Below are 25,144 nucleotides of genomic sequence, written 5' to 3'. Positions count from 1 at the left end.
TCACTGACGCTCGCTCTCTCTCTCACTCACTGACGCTCGCTCTCTCTCTCACTCACTGACGCTCGCTCTCTCTCTCTCACTCACTGACGCTCGCTCTCTCTCTCACTCACTCACTGACGCTCGCTCTCTCTCTCACTCACTGACGCTCGCTCTCTCTCTCTCTCACTCACTGACGCTCGCTCTCTCTCTCTCTCACTCACTGACGCTCGCTCTCTCACTCACTGACGCTCGCTCTCTCTCTCACTCACTGACGCTCGCTCTCTCACTCACTGACGCTCGCTCTCTCTCTCTCTCTCTCACTCACTGACGCTCGCTCTCTCACTCACTGACGCTCGCTCTCTCTCTCTCTCTCTCTCAATCACTGACGCTCGCTCTCTCACTCACTGACGCTCGCTCTCTCTCTCTCTCTCTCTCACTCACTGACGCTCGCTCTCTCACTCACTGACGCTCGCTCTCTCACTCACTGACGCTCGCTCTCTCACTCACTGACGCTCGCTCTCTCACTGACGCTCGCTCTCTCACTCACTGACGCTCGCTCTCTCACTCACTGACGCTCGCTCTCTCACTCACTGACGCTCGCTCTCTCACTCACTGACGCTCGCTCTCTCACTCACTGACGCTCGCTCTCTCACTCACTGACGCTCGCTCTCTCACTCACTGACGCTCCCTCTCTCACTCACTGACGCTCCCTCTCTCACTCACTGACGCTCCCTCTCTCACTCACTGACGCTCGCTCTCTCACTCACTGACGCTCGCTCTCTCACTCACTGACGCTCGCTCTCTCACTCACTGACGCTCGCTCTCTCACTCTCTCTCTCTCTCTCACTGACGCTCGCTCTCTCACTCACTGACGCTCGCTCTCTCACTCACTGACGCTCGCTCTCTCACTCACTGACGCTCGCTCTCTCACTCACTGACGCTCGCTCTCTCACTCACTGACGCTCGCTCTCTCACTCACTGACGCTCGCTCTCTCACTCACTGACGCTCGCTCTCTCACTCACTGACGCTCGCTCTCTCACTCACTGACGCTCCCTCTCTCACTCACTGACGCTCCCTCTCTCACTCACTGACGCTCGCTCTCTCTCTCTCTCACTCACTCACGCTAGCTCTCTCTCTCTCTCACTCACTGTCGCTCGCTCTCTCACTGACGCTCGCTCTCTCTCTCTCTCTCTCTCTCTCACTGACGCTCGCTCTCTCTCTCTCTCACTCACTGACGCTCGCTCTCTCACTCACTGACGCTCGCTCTCTCACTCACTGACGCTCGCTCTCTCACTCACTGACGCTCGCTCTCTCACTCACTGACGCTCGCTCTCTCACTCACTGACGCTCGCTCTCTCACTCACTGACGCTCGCTCTCTCACTCACTGACGCTCGCTCTCTCACTCACTGACGCTCGCTCTCTCACTCACTGACGCTCGCTCTCTCACTCACTGACGCTCGCTCTCTCACTCACTGACGCTCGCTCTCTCACTCACTGACGCTCGCTCTCTCACTCACTGACGCTCGCTCTCTCACTCACTGACGCTCGCTCTCTCACTCTCACTGACGCTCGCTCTCTCACTCTCACTGACGCTCGCTCTCTCTCTCACTGACGCTCGCTCTCTCTCTCTCACTGACGCTCGCTCTCTCTCTCACTCACTGACGCTCGCTCTCTCTCTCACTCACTGACGCTCGCTCTCTCTCTCTCACTCACTGACGCTCGCTCTCTCTCTCACTCACTCACTGACGCTCGCTCTCTCTCTCACTCACTGACGCTCGCTCTCTCTCTCTCTCACTCACTGACGCTCGCTCTCTCTCTCTCTCACTCACTGACGCTCGCTCTCTCACTCACTGACGCTCGCTCTCTCTCTCACTCACTGACGCTCGCTCTCTCACTCACTGACGCTCGCTCTCTCTCTCTCTCTCTCACTCACTGACGCTCGCTCTCTCACTCACTGACGCTCGCTCTCTCACTCACTGACGCTCGCTCTCTCACTCACTGACGCTCGCTCTCTCACTCACTGACGCTCGCTCTCTCACTCACTGACGCTCGCTCTCTCACTCACTGACGCTCGCTCTCTCACTCACTGACGCTCGCTCTCTCACTCACTGACGCTCGCTCTCTCACTCACTGACGCTCCCTCTCTCACTCACTGACGCTCGCTCTCTCACTCACTGACGCTCGCTCGCTCTCTCACTCACTGACGCTCGCTCTCTCACTCACTGACGCTCGCTCTCTCACTCACTGACGCTCGCTCTCTCACTCACTGACGCTCGCTCTCTCACTCACTGACGCTCGCTCTCTCACTCACTGACGCTCGCTCTCTCACTCACTGACGCTCGCTCTCTCACTCACTGACGCTCGCTCTCTCACTCACTGACGCTCGCTCTCTCACTCACTGACGCTCGCTCTCTCACTCACTCACTGACGCTCGCTCTCTCCCTCTCTCACTCACTGACGCTCGCTCTCTCTCTCTCTCACTCACTGACGCTCGCTCTCTCACTCACTGACGCTCGCTCTCTCTCTCTCTCTCACTGACGCTCGCTCTCTCTCTCACTCACTGACGCTCGCTCTCTCTCTCTCTCTCACTGACGCTCGCTCTCTCTCTCACTCACTGACGCTCGCTCTCTCTCTCACTCACTGACGCTCGCTCTCTCTCTCACTCACTGACGCTCGCTCTCTCTCTCTCTCACTGACGCTCGCTCTCTCTCTCACTCACTGACGCTCGCTCTCTCTCTCACTCACTGACGCTCGCTCTCTCTCTCTCTCACTCACTGACGCTCGCTCTCTCTCTCTCTCACTCACTGACGCTCGCTCTCTCTCTCTCTCACTCACTGACGCTCGCTCTCTCACTCACTGACGCTCGCTCTCTCACTCACTGACGCTCGCTCTCTCTCTCTCTCTCTCACTCACTGACGCTCGCTCTCTCTCTCTCTCTCTCACTCACTGACGCTCGCTCTCTCACTCACTGACGCTCGCTCTCTCTCTCTCTCTCTCTCAATCACTGACGCTCGCTCTCTCACTCACTGACGCTCGCTCTCTCTCTCTCTCTCTCTCACTCACTGACGCTCGCTCTCTCACTCACTGACGCTCGCTCTCTCACTCACTGACGCTCGCTCTCTCACTCACTGACGCTCGCTCTCTCACTCACTGACGCTCGCTCTCTCACTGACGCTCGCTCTCTCACTCACTGACGCTCGCTCTCTCTCACTGACGCTCGCTCTCTCACTCACTGACGCTCGCTCTCTCACTCACTGACGCTCGCTCTCTCTCTCTCTCACTCACTGACGCTAGCTCTCTCTCTCTCTCACTCACTGACGCTCGCTCTCTCACTCACTGACGCTCGCTCTCTCACTCACTGACGCTCGCTCTCTCACTCACTGACGCTCGCTCTCTCACTCACTGACGCTCGCTCTCTCACTCACTGACGCTCGCTCTCTCACTCACTGACGCTCGCTCTCTCACTCACTGACGCTCGCTCTCTCACTCACTGACGCTCGCTCTCTCACTCACTGACGCTCGCTCTCTCACTCACTGACGCTCGCTCTCTCACTCACTGACGCTCGCTCTCTCACTCACTGACGCTCGCTCTCTCACTCACTGACGCTCGCTCTCTCACTCACTGACGCTCGCTCTCTCTCTCTCTCACGCTCGCTCTCTCTCTCTCTCACGCTCCCTCTCTCACTCACTGACGCTCCCTCTCTCACTCACTGACGCTCTCTCTCACTCACTGACGCTCTCTCTCTCTCTCACTGACGCACGCTCACTCTCTCTCACTGAAACTCGCTCACTCTCTCTCACTGACGCTCGCTCTCTCACTCACTGACGCTCGCTCTCTCACTCACTGACGCTCGCTCTCTCACTCACTGACGCTCGCTCTCTCTCTCTCACGCTCGCTCTCTCTCTCTCTCACGCTCGCTCTCTCTCTCTCTCACGCTCCCTCACTCACTGACGCTCCCTCTCTCACTCACTGACGCTCTCTCTCTCACTCACTGACGCTCGCTCTCTCACTCACTGACGCTCGCTCTCTCACTCACTGACGCTCGCTCTCTCACTCACTGACGCTCGCTCTCTCACTCACTGACGCTCGCTCTCTCACTCACTCACTCACTGACGCTCGCTCTCTCACTCACTCACTGACGCTCGCTCTCTCACTCACTCACTGACGCTCGCTCTCTCACTCACTCAATGACGCTCGCTCTCTCACTCACTGACGCTCGCTCTCTCACTCACTGACGCTCTCTCTCTCTCTCTCTCACTGACGCTCGCTCTCTCTCTCTCTCACTCACTGACGCTCGCTCTCTCTCTCTCTCACTCACTGACGCTCGCTCTCTCACTCACTGACGCTCGCTCTCTCACTCACTGACGCTCGCTCTCTCTCTCACTCACTGACGCTCGCTCTCTCACTCACTGACGCTCGCTCTCTCACTCACTGACGCTCGCTCTCTCTCTCTCTCTCTCTCTCACTCACTGACGCTCGCTCTCACTCACTGACGCTCGCTCTCTCACTCACTGACGCTCGCTCTCTCACTCACTGACGCTCGCTCTCTCACTCACTGACGCTCGCTCTCTCACTCACTGACGCTCGCTCTCTCACTCACTGACGCTCGCTCTCTCACTCACTGACGCTCGCTCTCTCACTCACTGACGCTCGCTCTCTCACTCACTGACGCTCGCTCTCTCACTCACTGACGCTCGCTCTCTCACTCACTGACGCTCGCTCTCTCACTCACTGACGCTCGCTCTCTCACTCACTGACGCTCGCTCTCTCTCTCTCTCACTCACTGACGCTAGCTCTCTCTCTCTCTCACTCACTGTCGCTCGCTCTCTCACTCACTGACGCTCGCTCTCTCACTCACTGACGCTCGCTCTCTCACTCACTGACGCTCGCTCTCTCACTCACTGACGCTCGCTCTCTCACTCACTGACGCTCGCTCTCTCACTCACTGACGCTCGCTCTCTCACTCACTGACGCTCGCTCTCTCACTCACTGACGCTCCCTCTCTCACTCACTGACGCTCGCTCTCTCTCTCTCTCACTCACTGACGCTCGCTCTCTCACTCACTGACGCTCGCTCTCTCACTCACTGACGCTCGCTCTCTCTCTCTCTCTCTCTCTCACTCACTGACGCTCGCTCTCACTCACTGACGCTCGCTCTCTCACTCACTGACGCTCGCTCTCTCACTCACTGACGCTCGCTCTCTCACTCACTGACGCTCGCTCTCTCACTCACTGACGCTCGCTCTCTCACTCACTGACGCTCGCTCTCTCACTCACTGACGCTCGCTCTCTCACTCACTGACGCTCGCTCTCTCACTCACGCTCGCTCTCTCACTCACTGACGCTCGCTCTCTCACTCACTGACGCTCGCTCTCTCACTCACTGACGCTCGCTCTCTCTCTCTCTCACGCACGCTCTCTCTCTCTCTCACGCTCCCTCTCTCACTCACTGACGCTCCCTCTCTCACTCACTGACGCTCTCTCTCACTCACTGACGCTCTCTCTCTCTCTCACTGACGCACGCTCACTCTCTCTCACTGAAACTCGCTCACTCTCTCTCACTGACGCTCGCTCTCTCACTCACTGACGCTCGCTCTCTCACTCACTGACGCTCGCTCTCTCACTCACTGACGCTCGCTCTCTCTCTCTCTCACGCTCGCTCTCTCTCTCTCTCACGCTCGCTCTCTCTCTCTCTCACGCTCCCTCTCTCACTCACTGACGCTCCCTCTCTCACTCACTGACGCTCTCTCTCTCACTCACTGACGCTCTCTCTCTCTCTCACTGACGCACGCTCACTCTCTCTCACTGAAACTCGCTCACTCTCTCTCACTGACGCACGCTCTCTCTCTCACTCACTGACGCTCGCTCTCTCACTCACTGACGCTCGCTCTCTCACTCACTGACGCTCGCTCTCTCACTCACTGACGCTCGCTCTCTCACTCACTGACGCTCGCTCTCTCACTCACTGACGCTCGCTCTCTCACTCACTGACGCTCGCTCTCTCACTCACTCACTGACGCTCGCTCTCTCACTCACTCACTGACGCTCGCTCTCTCACTCACTCACTGACGCTCGCTCTCTCACTCACTCACTGACGCTCGCTCTCTCACTCAATGACGCTCGCTCTCTCACTCACTGACGCTCTCTCTCTCTCTCTCTCACTGACGCTCGCTCTCTCTCTCTCACTGACGCTCGCTCTCTCTCTCTCACTGACGCTCGCTCTCTCTCTCTCTCACTGACGCTCGCTCTCTCTCTCTCACTGACGCTCGCTCTCTCTCTCTCACTGACGCTCGCTCTCTCTCTCTCACTGACGCTCGCTCTCTCTCTCTCTCACTCACTGACGCTCGCTCGCTCTCTCTCTCACTCACTGACGCTCGCTCTCTCACTCACTGACGCTCGCTCTCTCTCTCTCTCTCTCACTCACTGACGCTCGCTCTCTCTCTCTCTCTCTCACTCACTGACGCTCGCTCTCTCACTCACTGACGCTCGCTCTCTCTCTCTCTCTCTCTCTCTCTCACTCACTGACGCTCGCTCTCTCACTCACTGACGCTCGCTCTCTCACTCACTGACGCTCGCTCTCTCTCTCTCTCTCTCTCACTCACTGACGCTCGCTCTCTCACTCACTGACGCTCGCTCTCTCACTCACTGACGCTCGCTCTCTCACTCACTGACGCTCGCTCTCTCACTCACTGACGCTCGCTCTCTCACTCACTGACGCTCGCTCTCTCACTCACTGACGCTCGCTCTCTCACTCACTGACGCTCGCTCTCTCACTCACTGACGCTCGCTCTCTCACTCACTGACGCTCGCTCTCTCACTCACTGACGCTCGCTCTCTCACTCACTGACGCTCGCTCTCTCACTCACTGACGCTCGCTCTCTCACTCACTGACGCTCGCTCTCTCTCTCTCTCACTCACTGACGCTAGCTCTCTCACTCACTGACGCTCGCTCTCTCACTCACTGACGCTCGCTCTCTCACTCACTGACGCTCGCTCTCTCACTCACTGACGCTCGCTCTCTCACTCACTGACGCTCGCTCTCTCACTCACTGACTGACGCTCGCTCTCTCACTCACTGACGCTCGCTCTCTCACTCACTGACGCTCGCTCTCTCACTCACTGACGCTCGCTCTCTCACTCACTGACGCTCGCTCGCTCTCTCACTCACTGACGCTCGCTCTCTCACTCACTGACGCTCGCTCTCTCACTCACTGACGCTCGCTCTCTCACTCACTGACGCTCGCTCTCTCACTCACTGACGCTCGCTCTCTCTCTCTCTCACGCTCCCTCTCTCACTCACTGACGCTCCCTCTCTCACTCACTGACGCTCTCTCTCACTCACTGACGCTCGCTCTCTCTCTCTCTCTCTCTCACTCACTGACGCTCGCTCTCTCACTCACTGACGCTCGCTCTCTCACTCACTGACGCTCGCTCTCTCACTCACTGACGCTCCCTCTCTCACTCACTGACGCTCCCTCTCTCACTCACTGACGCTCCCTCTCTCACTCACTGACGCTCGCTCGCTCTCTCACTCACTGACGCTCGCTCTCTCACTCACTGACGCTCGCTCTCTCACTCACTGACGCTCGCTCTCTCACTCACTGACGCTCGCTCTCTCACTCACTGACGCTCGCTCTCTCACTCACTGACGCTCGCTCTCTCACTCACTGACGCTCGCTCTCTCACTCACTGACGCTCGCTCTCTCACTCACTGACGCTCGCTCTCTCACTCACTGACGCTCGCTCTCTCACTCACTGACGCTCGCTCTCTCACTCACTGACGCTCGCTCTCTCACTCACTCACGCTCGCTCTCTCTCTCTCTCACGCTCCCTCTCTCACTCACTGACGCTCCCTCTCTCACTCACTGACGCTCTCTCTCACTCACTGACGCTCTCTCTCTCTCTCACTGACGCACGCTCACTCTCTCTCACTGAAGCTCGCTCACTCTCTCTCACTGACGCTCGCTCTCTCACTCACTGACGCTCGCTCTCTCACTCACTGACGCTCGCTCTCTCACTCACTGACGCTCGCTCTCTCACTCACTGACGCTCGCTCTCTCTCTCTCTCACGCTCGCTCTCTCTCTCTCTCACGCTCGCTCTCTCTCTCTCACGCTCCCTCACTCACTGACGCTCCCTCTCTCACTCACTGACGCTCTCTCTCTCACTCACTGACGCTCTCTCTCTCTCTCACTGACGCACGCTCACTCTCTCTCACTGAAACTCGCTCACTCTTTCTCACTGACGCACGCTCTCTCTCTCACTCACTGACGCTCGCTCTCTCACTCACTGACGCTCGCTCTCTCACTCACTGACGCTCGCTCTCTCACTCACTGACGCTCGCTCTCTCACTCACTGACGCTCGCTCTCTCACTCACTGACGCTCGCTCTCTCACTCACTGACGCTCGCTCTCTCTCTCTCTCTCTCTCTCACTCACTGACGCTCGCTCTCTCACTCACTGACGCTCGCTCTCTCTCTCTCTCTCTCTCTCACTCACTGACGCTCGCTCTCTCACTCACTGACGCTCGCTCTCTCACTCACTGACGCTCGCTCTCTCACTCACTGACGCTCGCTCTCTCACTCACTGACGCTCGCTCTCTCACTCACTGACGCTCGCTCTCTCACTCACTGACGCTCGCTCTCTCACTCACTGACGCTCGCTCTCTCACTCACTGACGCTCGCTCTCTCACTCACTGACGCTCGCTCTCTCACTCACTGACGCTCGCTCTCTCACTCACTGACGCTCGCTCTCTCACTCACTGACGCTCGCTCTCTCACTCACTGACGCTCGCTCTCTCACTCACTGACGCTCGCTCTCTCACTCACTGACGCTCGCTCTCTCACTCACTGACGCTCGCTCTCTCACTCACTGACGCTCGCTCTCTCACTCACTGACGCTCGCTCTCTCACTCACTGACGCTCTCTCTCTCTCTCTCTCACTGACGCTCGCTCTCTCTCTCTCTCACTCACTGACGCTCGCTCTCTCACTCACTGACGCTCGCTCTCTCACTCACTCACTGACGCTCGTTCTCTCTCTCACTCACTGACGCTCGCTCTCTCACTCACTGACGCTCGCTCTCTCACTCACTGACGCTCGCTCTCTCACTCACTGACGCTCGCTCTCTCACTCACTGACGCTCGCTCTCTCTCTCTCTCTCTCTCACTCACTGACGCTCGCTCTCTCTCTCTCTCTCTCACTCACTGACGCTCGCTCTCTCACTCACTGACGCTCGCTCTCTCTCTCTCTCTCTCACTCACTGACGCTCGCTCTCTCACTCACTGACGCTCGCTCTCTCACTCACTGACGCTCGCTCTCTCTCTCTCTCTCTCACTCACTGACGCTCGCTCTCTCACTCAATGACGCTCGCTCTCTCACTCACTGACGCTCGCTCTCTCACTCACTGACGCTCGCTCTCTCACTCACTGACGCTCTCTCTCTCTCTCTCTCACTGACGCTCTCTCTCTCTCTCTCTCACTCACTGACGCTCGCTCTCTCACTCACTGACGCTCGCTCTCTCTCTCACTCACTGACGCTCGCTCTCTCTCTCACTCACTGACGCTCGCTCTCTCACTCACTGACGCTCGCTCTCTCTCTCTCTCTCTCACTCACTGACGCTCGCTCTCTCACTCACTGACGCTCGCTCTCTCTCTCTCTCTCTCACTCACTGACGCTCGCTCTCTCTCTCTCTCTCTCACTCACTGACGCTCGCTCTCTCACTCACGCTCGCTCTCTCTCTCTCTCTCTCACTCACTGACGCTCGCTCTCTCACTCACGCTCGCTCTCTCTCTCTCTCTCTCACTCACTGACGCTCGCTCTCTCACTCACTGACGCTCGCTCTCTCACTCACTCACTGACGCTCGCTCTCTCTCTCTCTCTCACTCACTGACGCTCGCTCTCTCTCTCTCTCACTCACTGACGCTAGCTCTCTCTCTCTCTCTCACTGACGCTCGCTCTCTCTCTCTCTCACTCACTGACGCTCGCTCTCTCTCTCTCTCACTCACTGACGCTCGCTCTCTCTCTCTCTCACTCACTGACGCTCGCTCTCTCACTCACTGACGCTCGCTCTCTCACTCACTGACGCTCGCTCTCTCACTCACTGACGCTCGCTCTCTCACTCACTGACGCTCGCTCTCTCACTCACTGACGCTCGCTCTCTCACTCACTGACGCTCGCTCTCTCACTCACTGACGCTCGCTCTCTCACTCACTGACGCTCGCTCTCTCACTCACTGACGCTCGCTCTCTCTCTCTCTCACGCACGCTCTCTCTCTCTCTCACTCACTGACGCTAGCTCTCTCTCTCTCTCACTCACTGACGCTAGCTCTCTCTCTCTCTCACTCACTGACGCTAGCTCTCTCTCTCTCTCACTCACTGACGCTCGCTCTCTCACTCACTGACGCTCGCTCTCTCACTCACTGACGCTCGCTCTCTCACTCACTGACGCTCGCTCTCTCACTCACTGACGCTCGCTCTCTCACTCACTGACGCTCGCTCTCTCACTCACTGACGCTCGCTCTCTCACTCACTGACGCTCGCTCTCTCACTCACTGACGCTCGCTCTCTCACTCACTGACGCTCGCTCTCTCACTCACTGACGCTCGCTCTCTCACTCACTGACGCTCGCTCTCTCACTCACTGACGCTCGCTCTCTCTCTCTCTCACGCTCGCTCTCTCTCTCTCTCACGCTCGCTCTCTCTCTCTCTCACGCTCCCTCTCTCACTCACTGACGCTCTCTCTCACTCACTGACGCTCTCTCTCACTCACTGACGCTCTCTCTCACTCACTGACGCTCTCTCTCACTCACTGACGCTCTCTCTCTCTCTCACTGACGCACGCTCACTCTCTCTCACTGACGCTCGCTCTCTCACTCACTGACGCTCGCTCTCTCACTCACTGACGCTCGCTCTCTCACTCACTGACGCTCGCTCTCTCTCTCTCTCACGCTCGCTCTCTCTCTCTCTCACGCTCGCTCTCTCTCTCTCTCACGCTCGCTCTCTCTCTCTCTCACGCTCCCTCTCTCACTCACTGACGCTCCCTCTCTCACTCACTGACGCTCTCTCTCTCACTCACTGACGCTCTCTCACTCACTGAAACTCGCTCACTCTCTCTCACTGACGCACGCTCTCTCTCTCACTCACTGACGCTCGCTCTCTCACTCACTGACGCTCGCTCTCTCACTCACTGACGCTCGCTCTCTCACTCACTGACGCTCGCTCTCTCACTCACTGACGCTCGCTCTCTCACTCACTGACGCTCGCTCTCTCACTCACTGACGCTCGCTCTCTCACTCACTCACTGACGCTCGCTCTCTCACTCACTCACTGACGCTCGCTCTCTCACTCAATGACGCTCGCTCTCTCACTCACTCACTGACGCTCGCTCTCTCACTCAATGACGCTCGCTCTCTCACTCACTGACGCTCGCTCTCTCACTCACTGACGCTCTCTCTCTCTCTCTCTCACTGACGCACGCTCTCTCTCTCTCTCACTGACGCTCGCTCACTCTCTCTCGCTCACTCACTGACGCTCGCTCACTCTCTCTCGCTCACTCACTGACGCTCGCTCACTCTCTCTCGCTCACTCTCTCTCTCTCACTCACTGACGCTCGCTCACTCTCTCTCTCTCACTCACTGACGCTCGCTCACTCTCTCTCTCTCACTCACTGACGCTCGCTCTCTCTCTCTCTCTCACTCACTGACGCTCGCTCACTCTCTCTCTCTCTCACTCACTGACGCTCGCTCACTCTCTCTCTCTCTCTCACTGACGCTCGCTCACTCTCTCTCTCTCTCACTCACTGACGCTCGCTCACTCTCTCTCTCTCACTCACTGACGCTCGCTCACTCTCTCTCTCTCACTCACTGACGCTCGCTCACTCTCTCTCTCACTCACTGACGCTCGCTCACTCTCTCTCTCTCACTCACTGACGCTCGCTCACTCTCTCTCTCTCTCTCTCACTGACGCTCGCTCACTCTCTCTCTCTCTCTCACTCACGCTCGCTCACTCTCTCTCTCTCTCTCACTCACTGACGCTCGCTCACTCACTCTCTCTCTCTCTCTCTCTCACTGACGCTCGCTCACTCTCTCTCTCTCTCTCACTCACTGACGCTCGCTCACTCTCTCTCTCTCTCTCACTCACTGACGCTCGCTCACTCTCTCTCTCTCTCTCACTCACTGACGCTCGCTCACTCTCTCTCTCTCTCTCACTCACTGACGCTCGCTCACTCTCTCTCTCTCTCTCACTCACTGACGCTCGCTCACTCTCTCTCTCTCTCTCTCACTCACTGACGCTCGCTCACTCTCTCTCTCTCTCACTCACTGACGCTCGCTCACTCTCTCTCTCTCTCACTCACTGACGCTCGCTCACTCTCTCTCTCTCTCTCTCTCACTCACTCACTGACGCTCGCTCACTCTCTCTCTCTCTCACTCACTGACGCTCGCTCACTCTCTCTCTCTCACTCACGCTCGCTCACTCTCTCTCTCACTCACTGACGCTCGCTCACTCTCTCTCTCTCACTCACTGACGCTCGCTCACTCTCTCTCTCACACTCACTGACGCTCGCTCACTCTCTCTCTCACTCACTCACTCACTGACGCTCGCTCACTCTCTCTCTCACTCACTCACTCACTGACGCTCGCTCACTCTCTCTCTCACTCACTCACTGACGCTCGCTCACTCTCTCTCTCACTCACTCACTGACGCTCGCTCACTCTCTCTCTCACTCACTGACGCTCGCTCACTCTCTCTCTCACTCACTGACGCTCGCTCACTCTCTCTCTCTCACTCACTGACGCTCGCTCACTCTCTCTCTCTCACTCACTGACGCTCGCTCACTCTCTCTCTCTCACTCACTGACGCTCGCTCACTCTCTCTCTCTCACTCACTGACGCTCGCTCACTCTCTCTCACTCACTCACTGACGCTCGCTCACTCTCTCTCACTCACTGACGCTCGCTCGCTCACTCTCTCTCACTCACTCACTGACGCTCGCTCGCTCACTCTCTCTCACTCACTCACTGACGCTCGCTCACTCTCTCTCTCTGACGCTCGCTCACTCTCTCTCACTCACTGACGCTCACTCTCTCTCACTCACTGACGCTCACTCTCTCTCACTCACTGACGCTCACTCTCTCTCACTCACTGACGCTCGCTCACTCTCTCTCACTCACTGACGCTCGCTCACTCTCTCACTCACTGACGCTCGCTCTCTCTCTCTCTCTCTCACTGACGCTCGCTCTCTCTCTCACTCACTGACGCTCGCTCTCTCTCTCTCACTCACTGACGCTCGCTCACTCTCTCTCTCACTCACTCTCTCTCTCTCACTCACTGACGCTCGCTCACTCTCTCTCTCTCTCACTCACTGACTGACGCTCGCTCTCTCTCTCTCACTCACTGACTGACGCTCGCTCACTCTCTCTCACTCACTCACTCACTGACGCTCGCTCACTCTCTCTCACTCACTCACTGACGCTCGCTCACTCTCTCTCACTCACTCACTGACGCTCGCTCACTCTCTCTCACTCACTCACTGACGCTCGCTCACTCTCTCTCACTCACTGACCCTCGCTCGCTCGCTCACTCTCTCTCACTCACTCACTGACGCTCGCTCGCTCACTCTCTCTCACTCACTCACTGACGCTCGCTCGCTCACTCTCTCTCACTCACTCACTGACGCTCGCTCTCTCTCTCTCTCTCTGACGCTCGCTCACTCTCTCTCACTCACTGACGCTCACTCTCTCTCACTCACTGACGCTCACTCTCTCTCACTCACTGACGCTCACTCTCTCTCTCTCACTCACTGACGCTCGCTCTCTCTCTCTCTCTCACTGACGCTCGCTCTCTCTCTCTCTCTCACTGACGCTCGCTCTCTCTCTCACTCACTGACGCTCGCTCTCTCTCTCTCACTCACTGACGCTCGCTCTCTCTCTCTCAGACGCACTCTCACCGACGCTCACTCTCTCTCTCTCACTCACTGACGCTCGCTCTCTCTCTCTCTCTCACTGACGCTCGCTCTCTCTCTCTCTCTCACTGACGCTCGCTCTCTCTCTCACTCACTGACGCTCGCTCTCTCACTCACTCACTGACGCTCGCTCTCTCTCTCTCAGACGCACTCTCACCGACGCTCACTCTCTCCCTCTCACACGCTCTCACTCTCTCTCTCTCTCTCTCTCTCTCTCACACACACACACAGGGACCCTGACCCACCGGAAGTCGTTCCCACAGTCGATGCAGGACAGAACTCGACAGCTGTGGCACTTCAGCAGGTGTTTCTCCACCTGAGCTTTCTTTAGAGACTCTCCACAGGCGTCGCACGTGAAGAACACCATCCTGAGGAAGAGGAAGATGAAGAACAGCAGCTGATCCTGAGAACAACAAGAGTGACTTACAGTTATTTCACCTGAACAAAACAGGCAGTTATTCAGCTTAAAGTTAAATATGCAGTGAACCAAAGACAGTCTCAAAAACACTCAAAAAAATTTAATAATAATCGCTGGCGTTTCTGACGTCACAAACTACCTTGTAACCAATCAGATCAACGTGTGATCGTCAACGAGTGGATCTCTGCGCTGAGTGAGTGGAGGCGGGGCTCATTTGCATATTCTTAGAACCGCACACTAAATGAGGCAAGGGTGTCGAGTTAAAGCTGATTTATACTTCGGTGTCGGACCTACGCCAGAGCCTCTACGCTGTAGGCTACAATCAGAGCGCTTGCGATCCGCGTAGAATTGACCCGTTGGCACATTTTTGGTGAGGTGCGCGTCAGGGTACCCGTGCTACACACAGCCTACGACGTCGCTACGCCGCAGAAGTATAAATTGGCCTTTACATTCAAGATATTTTAAGACATGAAGATTTTACTTCAAGAAAAAAACGCTTAAATATGTAATTTTGGTGAATGGGTCAATGGGTTTTTTGAATGGGGTTTTGGTGAAATGGTATAAGGTTTTTGATGAACACAAGCTCAAGACACTTTCATGTTTTATTCTATGACATAAAATACATCAGTATTACCCAATCGTGATATTTGGAACCGTTTTGTGTCTTGAAAAAGGTAACAGAGGCTAAATGGGACTACAGAGACTGTGGAGGAGATTAAACATCATCAGCCGAACAGGCAAACTCAGTCCGCTTTAATCTTATAATCCTGCCCTTATACACTATTATAACTCAAACATTCTTGGAAAATGTGTTTAGATAAAATAACGAAGTTGTCGGAAACTTAGTGATGGTGACGTTGAATTTATGCGACCGTGGTGTAGTTCTTTTATAGCCTACCTTTAAGCTTTTTACTTCTGCCGACTGCATTTAGGCTTCAAAATTCATAAAAGTTGTGTTCATCTGTGATAATTATCTTGGACAAAATGTGCAAATATCATAAACTTCACAGAGTTTGTTTTAGCGATAATCCAAGCCTATGGGAAAAGCATGCGTGATGCGACCTCCCGGTTGGCCTACAAAGTGACGTCATACACGCGCTTAACTTGTATTTTTTAATTTTATTTAATGTAATTATAAACACACTGTTATTCTAGAAATTGATCGCGTGATCATGAATCGGAAGTCTCGCACATTCACAGAAAATAACTACTTGTACTGTGACCCTGTAACGTTACCTCAATAAAGTAGAACTGTGATTCTCTGTTGTTGATGATGATGATGAAGATTTCTTCAGCACAGCAGGACTGGGTTCGGCGCCCGGTCCGGTTCTCTTGATCCCGGTAAATGAGTCTAGACTCCGGTAACGACACTCCTCGTTGCTCGCGAACGCGAGTTTTTTGAATCACGCGTCGCAACAGACACGCGTACGGTGTCACTCTGTTTTCACTCCGGACTAAAACACCAATCAAAAGTTCCGCAAACACAATAAAATAAAAGGGACAAAAAAGTAAACATTTAATTTTGGCACATAATATAAAATATTACATTAATAAATGCCCAATAACACAGTATAAATCGAGTGTTATATTTGTATTGTTTATATACTATTTTAGTTTTATTGATATTTTGAATAACCATGATAATATTTTAACCTTTTCTTTTTAATTTGTTTAATTTTTAACGCGCTTTTGTCCTGTTACTATTTGGTTTGATTTTAGTTTTAGTTTAAATTTACTTCCTGTTATTTCCAGTCATTTTAGTGCTTGAGCTTACACTTATTTCATTTAGTTGCCAATGATCCTGGATGGAATATATAAATAAATATATTCACATATATATACACACACACACACACACACACACACACACACACACACACACACACACACACACACACACACACACACACACACACTCACTCACATATATTAGGGCTGTAACAATACACCAAACCCAGGATTAGCTGCGTTAATTACAGATTGAACGCCGAAAACAACCGGATTATTCCATAGAATTTAGCGATGTAGAATTCATTGGCGGTAATGCACCTACAAGCTGTTTGCCAACAACCAAAAAAAAGATGATTGAACGCCGTAAAAAACAAGACTTTTATTGTGAAAAACTGAAACGACGTCATCAGCTCAGCGCCGGGTGCTGCGAGTGAAAGGTGAGATGAGCGAGAATCTTTCTTCATTCTTGCTTTGACTATATTCTTATTATTATATACTTATATATTATTATTATTATTATGATGTCTAATGTAAATAATGGTTTTGTTATATGGGGGTAAAGACATGGTATTTATAAACACACACACCTGTGCATGCCGCAGTGACTGGTGTGTGTGTGTGTGTGTGTGTGTGTGTGTGTGTGTGTGTGTGTGTGTGTGTGTGTGTGTGTGTGTGTGTGTGTGTGTGTGTGCAGATGGACAGTGTGTGCAGTCACAGTGTGTTCGTGCAGCAGCAGTGACTGATGTGTGTGTGTGTGTGTGTGTGTGCAGATGGACAGTGTGTTCGTGCAGCAGTGACTGGTGTGTGTGTGTGTGTGTGTGTGTGTGTGTGCAGATGGACAGTGTGTGCAGTCACAGTGTGTTCGTGCTGCAGCAGTGACTGGTGTGTGTGTGTGTGTGTGTGTGTGTGTGTGTGTGTGTGTGTGTGTGTGTGTGTGCAGATGGACAGTGTGTTCGTGCTGCAGCAGTGACTGATGTGTGTGTGTGTGTGTGTGTGTGTGTGTGTGCAGATGGACAGTGTGTTCGTGCTGCAGCAGTGACTGATGTGTGTGTGTGTGTGTGTGTGTGTGTGTGCAGATGGACAGTGTGTTCCTGCTGCAGCAGTGACTGATGTGTGTGTGTGTGTGTGTGTGTGTGTGTGCAGATGGACAGTGTGTGCAGTCACAGTGTGTTCGTGCTGCAGCAGTGACTGGTGTGTGTGTGTGTGTGTGTGTGTGTGTGTGTGTGTGTGTGTGTGTGTGTGTGCAGATGGACAGTGTGTGCAGTCACAGTGTGTTCGTGCTGCAGCAGTGACTGATGTGTGTGTGTGTGTGTGTGTGTGTGTGTGTGTGTGCAGATGGACAGTGTGTTCGTGCTGCAGCAGTGACTGGTGTGTGTGTGTGTGTGTGTGTGTGTGTGTGTGTGCAGATGGACAGTGTGTGCAGTCACAGTGTGTTCGTGCTGCAGCAGTGACTGGTGTGTGTGTGTGTGTGTGTGTGTGTGTGTGTGCAGATGGACAGTGTGTGCAGTCACAGTGTGTTCGTGCTGCAGCAGTGACTGATGTGTGTGTGTGTGTGTGTGTGTGTGTGTGTGTGTGTGTGTGCAGATGGACAGTGTGTGCAGTCACAGTGTGTTCGTGCTGCAGCAGTGACTGGTGTGTGTGTGTGTGTGTGTGTGTGTGTGTGTGTGTGTGTGTGTGTGTGTGCAGATGGACAGTGTGTTCGTGCTGCAGCAGTGACTGATGTGTGTGTGTGTGTGTGTGTGTGTGTGTGTGCAGATGGACAGTGTGTTCGTGCTGCAGCAGTGACTGGTGTGTGTGTGTGTGTGTGTGTGTGTGTGTGTGTGTGTGTGTGTGTGTGTGTGTGTGTGCAGATGGACAGTGTGTGCAGTCACAGTGTGTTCGTGCTGCAGCAGTGACTGATGTGTGTGTGTGTGTGTGTGTGTGTGTGTGCAGATGGACAGTGTGTGCAGTCACAGTGTGTTCGTGCTGCAGCAGTGACTGATGTGTGTGTGTGTGTGTGTGTGTGTGTGTGTGTGTGTGTGTGTGTGCAGATGGACAGTGTGTTCGTGCAGCAGTGACTGATGTGTGTGTGTGTGTGTGTGTGTGTGTGTGTGTGTGTGTGTGCAGATGGACAGTGTGTGCAGTCACAGTGTGTTCGTGCTGCAGCAGTGACTGATGTGTGTGTGTGTGTGTGTGTGTGTGTGTGTGCAGATGGACAGTGTGTTCGTGCAGCAGTGACTGATGTGTGTGTGTGTGTGTGTGTGTGTGTGCAGATGGACAGTGTGTGCAGTCACAGTGTGTTCGTGCTGCAGCAGCTGCAGGATCAGCGTATTCAGGGTCTGCTGTGTGACTGTGTGCTGGTGGTGAAGGGCGTCTGCTTTAAAGCCCATAAGAACGTGCTGGCGGCCTTCAGCGCCTACTTCCGGTAACACGCGACGTCACAGTTGAAAAATATAGATATTTGAAAGAAATATTAATATTATATGTCTCGCTCACAGTCTGTCCTGAACGCTTCGCTCCTCAGATCTCTGTTCCAGAACTCCCCGGCGCAGAAGAACGATGTTTTCCATCTGGCCATTCAGGACGTGGGCGGCATCGGGCAGGTTCTGGACTACATGTACACATCACATCTGGAGCTCAACCAGGACAACGTGCACACGCTGATGGAGATCGGACAGAGCCTGCAGGTCTCACACACACACACACACACACACACACACACACACACACACACACACACACACACACACACACACACACTTCAGTTTCAACCGAACAAATTCCCAGAACATGCATTTTTAAAGTTTGTTTTTGGTTAAAAAAGGAAAATTTCCTTTACAGAAATAGAACATTCTTTTTAGGTTTGCAGGAACGTTTCCAAACATTTATGTAACGTTTCCCAAACATTTATGTAATGTTTCCCAAACATTCATGTAACGTTTCCCAAACATTTATGTAACGTTTCCCAAACATTCATGTAACGTTTCTCCAAACATTCATGTAACGTTTCCCAAACATTCATGTAACGTTTCCCAAACATTTATGTAACGTTTCCCAAACATTCATGTAACGTTTCTCCAAACATTCATGTAACGTTTCCCAAACATTCATGTAACGTTTCCCAAACATTTATGTAACGTTTCCCAAACATTCATGTAACGTTTCTCCAAACATTCATGTAACGTTTTTCCAAACATTCATGAAACTTTTCCCAAACATTCATGTAACTTTCTCCAAACATTCATGTAACGTTTCCCAAACATCCATGTAACGTTTCCCAAACATTCATGTAACGTTTCCCAAACATTCATGTAACGTTTCTCCAAACATTCATGTAACGTTTTTCCAAACATTCATGAAACTTTTCCCAAACATCCATGTAACGTTTCCCAAACATCCATGTAACGTTTCCCAAACATCCATGTAACGTTTCCCAAACATCCATGTAACGTTTCCCAAACATCCATGTAACGTTTCCCAAACATCCATGTAACGTTTCCCAAACATTCATGTAACTTTCTCCAAACATTCATGTAACGTTTCCCAAACATCCATGTAACGTTTCTCCAAACATTCATGAAACTTTTCCCAAACATCCATGTAACGTTTCCCAAACTTTCATGTAACGTTTCCCAAACTTTCATGTAACTATCCCCAAACAATTATGTAACGTTCCCCAAACTTTCAGGACACAGTCTGTCTTGTATAAAGCGCTGTAGAAATAACTTTAGAAGGCGGATGGTGAATTGCTGATCTGTTTGTGGTGCAGGTGTTGAACATCCTGAACATGTGTCATGCGTTCCTGAAGCCGTGCGTGCCGAACGACGTGTCCTTCCCTCTGGCCGATCAGGACTGCCCGTTGGGAAGCTCTCCTCCATCCGAAGCTCCTCCTCCTCCTGCAGACGAGCAGCAGAAGCTTCGAGAGACGAGCCGCCAGCCGCCGCACGGCTACAAGCTCAGGAACTTCTACACCAGACAGTATCTCAAGCAGAGCGGAGGCTTCCCGCCGGAGGAGCCGCTACACACCAGCGTGAGCTCGTCACACACAGCCCCCGAGGCCACGCCCAGCTCAGAGACCACGCCCCCCAACCCCGAGGCCACGCCCCCACACGTCCTGCGCCCTAAGAAAGACGTTTACCTGAAGAAGTTCAACTATCTTCGCTCGCAGGTCAGTCCGGAGGAAGAGGAAGGCGAGCGCTGCCCTGGAGCCGGTGCGCCGTGTGACCGGCCGGGGGCGACCTCTGACCTCTCCGTGACCTCTGACCCAGCAGAGGCGTCCGAGCTGAAAACCACACCTGCCGCAGAGCCTGATGATGCGGAGTCGAGGGGTCACGACGAGAGGTCAGAGGTCAGCAGCAGCAGTAATAATAAGTATTGCTGTGAGGTTTGTGGAAAGACGTTTAAACATCCCAGCAACCTCGAACTGCACAAACGCTCACACACAGGTGAGAGACACACACACACACACACACACACTCTCTCTCACACACACACAAGTGAGAGACACTCTCACACACACACTTTCACACTCTCACTCTCACACACACATACACACTCTAACTCTCGTGTCTGTTGTGACATCTCTCTCCGCAGGTGAGAGACCGTTTCAGTGTAACGTGTGCGGTAAAGGGTTCTCACAGGTACGGTTCAGACTCCTTGATCTAAATCAGATTTTTCTGGTTAAAAAAAAATTCCAGGTTTGCTGTGCTTGTCCGTAGGGCTGCGCGATTTGGAACAAAATAATTTTATTCCTAAATAAAAATATAAGTATTATTGCAGCACTTTTCTGGAAAATAAAATAGAGTACTTAAGAAAAACAACAATAATAAAAACTCTTAAATTACACTAATGTATATGGATGTCATAATTTTTTCATTTTCAAACATTAGTCAAACTTTTAAATTGACGGAAAACTGCAGGGAGCAACATGAAATCAAGTCACCATGAAATCAAAATGGAGAATTATTATTTTTATGTAATACTGCAGTGTTTAATCTATATGATTTATCAGTGCACATCATTATTGATTTAAATGCATGTTACCCATAATCTTGAATCAGAATAACTTCATAAGAATGATTTTAAAGCGTCTCTTTTGTTGATCAGCGCGTCTCATCAGAAGTGTGTGCACATTATGCATGTTAAAGTGACTCAAACTCAGATGGTTTTATTAATGGTGCGTTTGCTCACGTCGTTCCTGTCGTGTGTTTTCAGGCAGGGAACCTGCAGACGCATTTACGCCGGCACTCGGGAGAGAAACCGTACATCTGTGAGCTCTGCGGGAAGAGGTGTGTGTTCTTCATGTACATCAACAGGAAGGAAAGGCTGAAACACACACAAACGTTTGCAGGTTTTAGAACATCGGTTTCGTGTTTCAGGCACCTCTTAGAAACGAGGCGCGTGTTTCTGTGTGATTTTGTGTGATACACAGTTTTATTACTACAGACAAATCCAGTGTTCTGAGATTTGGGTCTATTTCGCTAGACATTTGCAGACTGGTGGAAAGAAAACATCCAAAATACACATTTTATTGCACTTTATCTATTTGCGTCTGTAGATTTCAATTACGATACATTTCTTTAAAAGTTTTTAAAACTTATTTAGTAAAAGTTATATACACCAAAACTTACAGTTTTATTCATATCTATATTCTGAAGGAGTTTACTGAGGGGTTTGTTCATATATCATTCACTCTGATTTATATAACATTTTATTCCTAAAACATGGTAAAAATGTTTTCAGCTGTTCACTGTATTTTATGATTTATGAGTGATAAAAAGAGAAATCCATAATCCCTTCTATAAAAACCTTCAACTCTAATGTGTCGTCAAAATCAAACAAGAAATTTGAACCAGGCTTTTTCCAATCTTCAGATTAATGTGCTGGAAATGTATGTAAATTAGTGCATATTTCATGAGACAATTATGCATAAGCATGACTATTTAAATCACTACAAAACATTCAGAGCAACGAGAAACTCTGAAGCTTCTTTAGTCTTTCATCAAAGAGGTCTATTTCGCTAGACATTTGCAGACTGTCGGAAAGAAAACATCAAAAATACACATTTTATTGCACTTTATCTATTTGCGTCTGTAGATTTCAATTACAATACATATCTTTAAAAGTTGTTTTCTCCACTTCAGCAGCACTTATAAACACCAGAACTTACAGTTTTATTCACATCTATATTCTGAAGGTTTTTACAGAAGGGTTTGTTTATATATCATTCACACTTATTTATATAACAATTTATTCCTAAAACATAGTGAAAAAGTCTTTTTTTTCTGGCTGTTGACAGTATTTTCTGATTTATGTGATAAAAAAGTAATAAAAAGAGAAATAAAAAATCCCTTCTATAAAAACCTTCAACTCTAATGTGTTGACAAAATCAAACAATAATTTTGAACCTGGCTTTATCCAATGTTCAGATTAATGTTCTGGAAATATATGCAAATGAGTGCATATTTATTAATTGATTAACGGCTCAATCACTCACTGTGTTCAGTTTTGCGGCGTCAGGCGATGTTCAGCGACACATCATCATCCACTCGGGAGCCCGACCACACCTGTGTGACATCTGTGGACGAGGTGTGTGTGTTTGTGTGTGTGTGAGAGAGAGAGTGTTGAATGACTGATCTCATCCTCACATGAGTTTCTGTGTCGACAGGCTTCAGTAACTTCAGCAATCTGAAGGAGCACAAGAAAACTCACAGCACAGAGAAGGAGTTCACCTGTGAACAGTGCGGGAAATCCTTCAACATGCAGAGAAAACTCTTCAAGCACAAACTCAGACACAGCGGAGACAAGCCCTACTGCTGCCAGACCTGCGGTAACACACACACACACACTCACTCGCACGCACACTCACACACTCACTCGCACGCACACACACTCACTCGCACGCACACAAACTCACTCGCACGCACACACACACACTCACTCGCACACTCACACACTCACTCGCACGCACACACACTCACTCGCACACTCACTCGCACGCACACACACTCACTCGCACGCACACACACACACTCACTCGCACACTCACACACTCACTCGCTCACTCACACACTCGCATGCACACACTCTGCCTGTTTGTTGCTGTAAAGCTGCTTTGAAACAGAACTAAAACTGTGTGTGTGTGTGTGTGTGTGTGTGTGCGCGTACGTGTGTGTTTCAGGGAAGTGTTTTGCCGGCTCCGGGGATCTCCAGCGTCACGTGCGTTCTCACACCGGTGAGCGTCCGTACGCCTGCGACTCGTGCGGGAAGAGCTTCACACGCACCGCAGTTCTGCGCAGACACCGAAGCTCAAACTCGTGTGTGTCTCACCGCAGGCCTGAAGACTCTTCATCATCATCATCATCATCACCAGTGTGTGTCTCTCACTGCAGGCCTGGAGACTCTTCATCATCAGTCTCTCACTGCAGACCTACATCATCATCATCATCAGCTGGAGTCTCAGCTCCGGCCCGACCCGCAGCTTGTTCATCATCATCATCATCATCATCATCATCAGCTGGAGTCTCAGCTCCGGCCCGACCCGCAGCTTCATCATCATCGTCATCATCAGCGGTGTGTGTGTCTCACACTGAGGGCCTGTGCAGCAGCGGCGCACTCTGGGGACGAGCCATGAAGACCCTGCAGAGCGACACAGAGACATGAGCTTCTGTGCTGTGAAACACTACTCACAAATACAGCAGAAATACGAGTGAGAGTGTGTGTGTGAGTGTGAGAGAGTGTGTGTGAGTGAGTGAGTGTGTGTGTGTGTGTGTGAGTGAGTGTGAGTGAGTGAGTGAGTGAGTGAGTGAGTGAGTGTGTGTGAGTGTGTGTGTGTGTGTGTGTGAGAGTGAGAGTGAGAGTGAGTGAGAGTGTGTGTGTGAGTGTGAGAGAGTGTGTGTGAGTGAGTGAGTGAGTGAGTGTGTGTGTGTGTGTGTGTGAGTGAGTGTGAGTGAGTGAGTGAGTGAGTGAGTGTGTGTGTGTGTGTGTGTGAGTGTGAGTGAGTGAGTGAGTGAGTGAGTGAGTGTGTGTGTGTGTGTGTGTGTGTGTGTGTGTGTGTGTGTGTGTGTGTGTGTGTGTAAGTGAGTGTGTGAGTGAGTGAGTGTGTGTGTGTGTGTGTGTGTGTGTGTGTGTGTGTGTGTGTGTGTGTGTGTAAGTGAGTGTGTGAGTGAGTGAGTGAGTGTGTGTGTGTGTGTGTGTGTGTGTGTGTGTGTGTGTGTGTGTGTGTGTGTGTGTGTGTGTGTGTGTGTGTGTGTGTGTAAGTGAGTGTGTGAGTGAGTGAGTGTGTGAGTGAGTGAGTGTGTGTGTGTGTGTGTGTGTGTGTGTGTGTGTGTGTGTGTGTGTGTGTGTGTGTGTGTGTGTGTGTGAGAGAGAGAGTCTGCTCTAGATCAGTGTGTGTGTTCATGTTATTAAGCCTGCTTTACTCCTGATCTGTTAGTCAGACTCATAATGGATACCGGTCAGAAGTTCGGAATAATCGAGATGTTTTAATGTTTCTGAAAGAGTAATTTCTGCTCACCAAAAATACACTAAAAACAGTGAAATATTATAATGTAAATCAGCTGTTTTCTATGTGAATATATAGTAAAGTGTAATTTATTCCTGTGATCAAAGCTGAATTTTCAGCATCATTACTCCAGTCTTCAGTGTCACATGATCCTTCAGAAATCACTATAATATGATGATCTGATGCTCAAGAAACATTTATGATTATTATCAGTGTTGAAAACAGTTGTGCTGCTTTATATTGTATTTTTCAGGATTCTTTGATGAATAGAAAGTTCGAAAGAGCAGCATTTATTTGAAATAGAATCTTTTGTAACATTAAAAATGTCTTTACGGTCTCTTTTAATCAGTTTAAAGCATCCTTGATGAATAAAAATATGAATTATTTTATTTTACTGACCACAAACTTTTTTTTAAACAGTTTCTGTAATTGTTTTCAGACCGTACTGAAGGTTCAGTTTTGATTTATAGTTATAATAATTATTGCTGCTCACCTGAATGTCTCAGATTGACTCGTTCGGCAGGAGTTTAAATTAAATCACTGCAAAACATTCAGAGAAACTCAAACCTTCATCAAAA

At 51.5% G+C, this 25,144-nt stretch overlaps 2 protein-coding genes across 8 annotated transcripts in view; one reads left to right on the top strand and one right to left on the bottom strand.

The window, feature by feature from the left end:
* The window catches only part of lyar (Ly1 antibody reactive homolog (mouse)), a 29,497-nt gene extending 10,805 nt beyond the window's left edge, over window positions 1-18,692 (bottom strand). The window contains exons 1-2 of one of the 3 annotated variants that reach the window (XM_077195710.1): window positions 18,560-18,692; window positions 14,181-14,338 (exon numbers count right to left, since the gene is read on the bottom strand). In XM_077195710.1, coding sequence (XP_077051825.1) covers window positions 14,181-14,302 — 122 coding nt within the window. In that variant the 5' untranslated portion in view covers window positions 14,303-14,338; window positions 18,560-18,692. Of the gene's footprint in view, window positions 1-14,180; window positions 14,339-15,589; window positions 15,828-18,559 lie in introns of those variants that run through there. The other 2 variants (XM_077195711.1, XM_077195712.1) reach the window with 2 other exon arrangements.
* Window positions 16,465-24,955, top strand: zbtb49 (zinc finger and BTB domain containing 49). 5 transcript variants are annotated; one of them, XR_013190398.1, is made up of 11 exons: window positions 16,465-16,521; window positions 18,337-18,488; window positions 18,588-18,750; window positions 19,833-20,508; window positions 20,657-20,703; window positions 21,278-21,351; window positions 22,569-22,651; window positions 22,731-22,892; window positions 23,244-23,546; window positions 23,610-24,105; window positions 24,429-24,955. XR_013190398.1 is itself a non-coding variant. In XM_077195709.1 (10 exons), exons 2-10 carry the CDS (start codon window positions 18,337-18,339, stop codon window positions 23,723-23,725), a joined length of 1,776 nt encoding a protein of 591 aa, XP_077051824.1. In that variant the 5' UTR covers window positions 16,465-16,521; the 3' UTR covers window positions 23,726-24,955. The 5 variants fall into 5 exon arrangements, 2 of the variants coding, with proteins under 2 accessions (XP_077051824.1, XP_077051822.1); XR_013190396.1 differs by having other exon boundaries at window positions 23,244-24,085; window positions 24,237-24,606; XR_013190397.1 differs by having other exon boundaries at window positions 23,244-24,105; window positions 24,429-24,606.
* Window positions 24,956-25,144: the final 189 nt, after the last annotated feature.

Source organism: Siphateles boraxobius, unplaced genomic scaffold (genome assembly GCF_051911475.1).
Source record: "Siphateles boraxobius isolate OS27281-9 unplaced genomic scaffold, OSU_SipBor_1 349, whole genome shotgun sequence".
Taxonomy (NCBI): Eukaryota; Metazoa; Chordata; class Actinopteri; order Cypriniformes; family Leuciscidae; genus Siphateles; species Siphateles boraxobius.
The sequence above is the reverse complement of the archived record's forward strand: the minus strand, read 5'-3'. Positions and strand labels throughout refer to the sequence as shown.

Excerpts from the sequence above, each read along its gene's own strand:
- zbtb49 (XM_077195707.1), top strand. The coding sequence starts at position 18,337 with ATGGACAGTGTGTGCAGTCACAGTGTGTTCGTGCTGCAGCAGCTGCAG. Across the intron at positions 18,751-19,832 it reads AGATCGGACAGAGCCTGCAG|GTGTTGAACATCCTGAACAT; the intron begins GTCTCACACACA and ends TTTGTGGTGCAG. Across the intron at positions 22,893-23,243 it reads CTACTGCTGCCAGACCTGCG|GGAAGTGTTTTGCCGGCTCC; the intron begins GTAACACACACA and ends TGTGTGTTTCAG.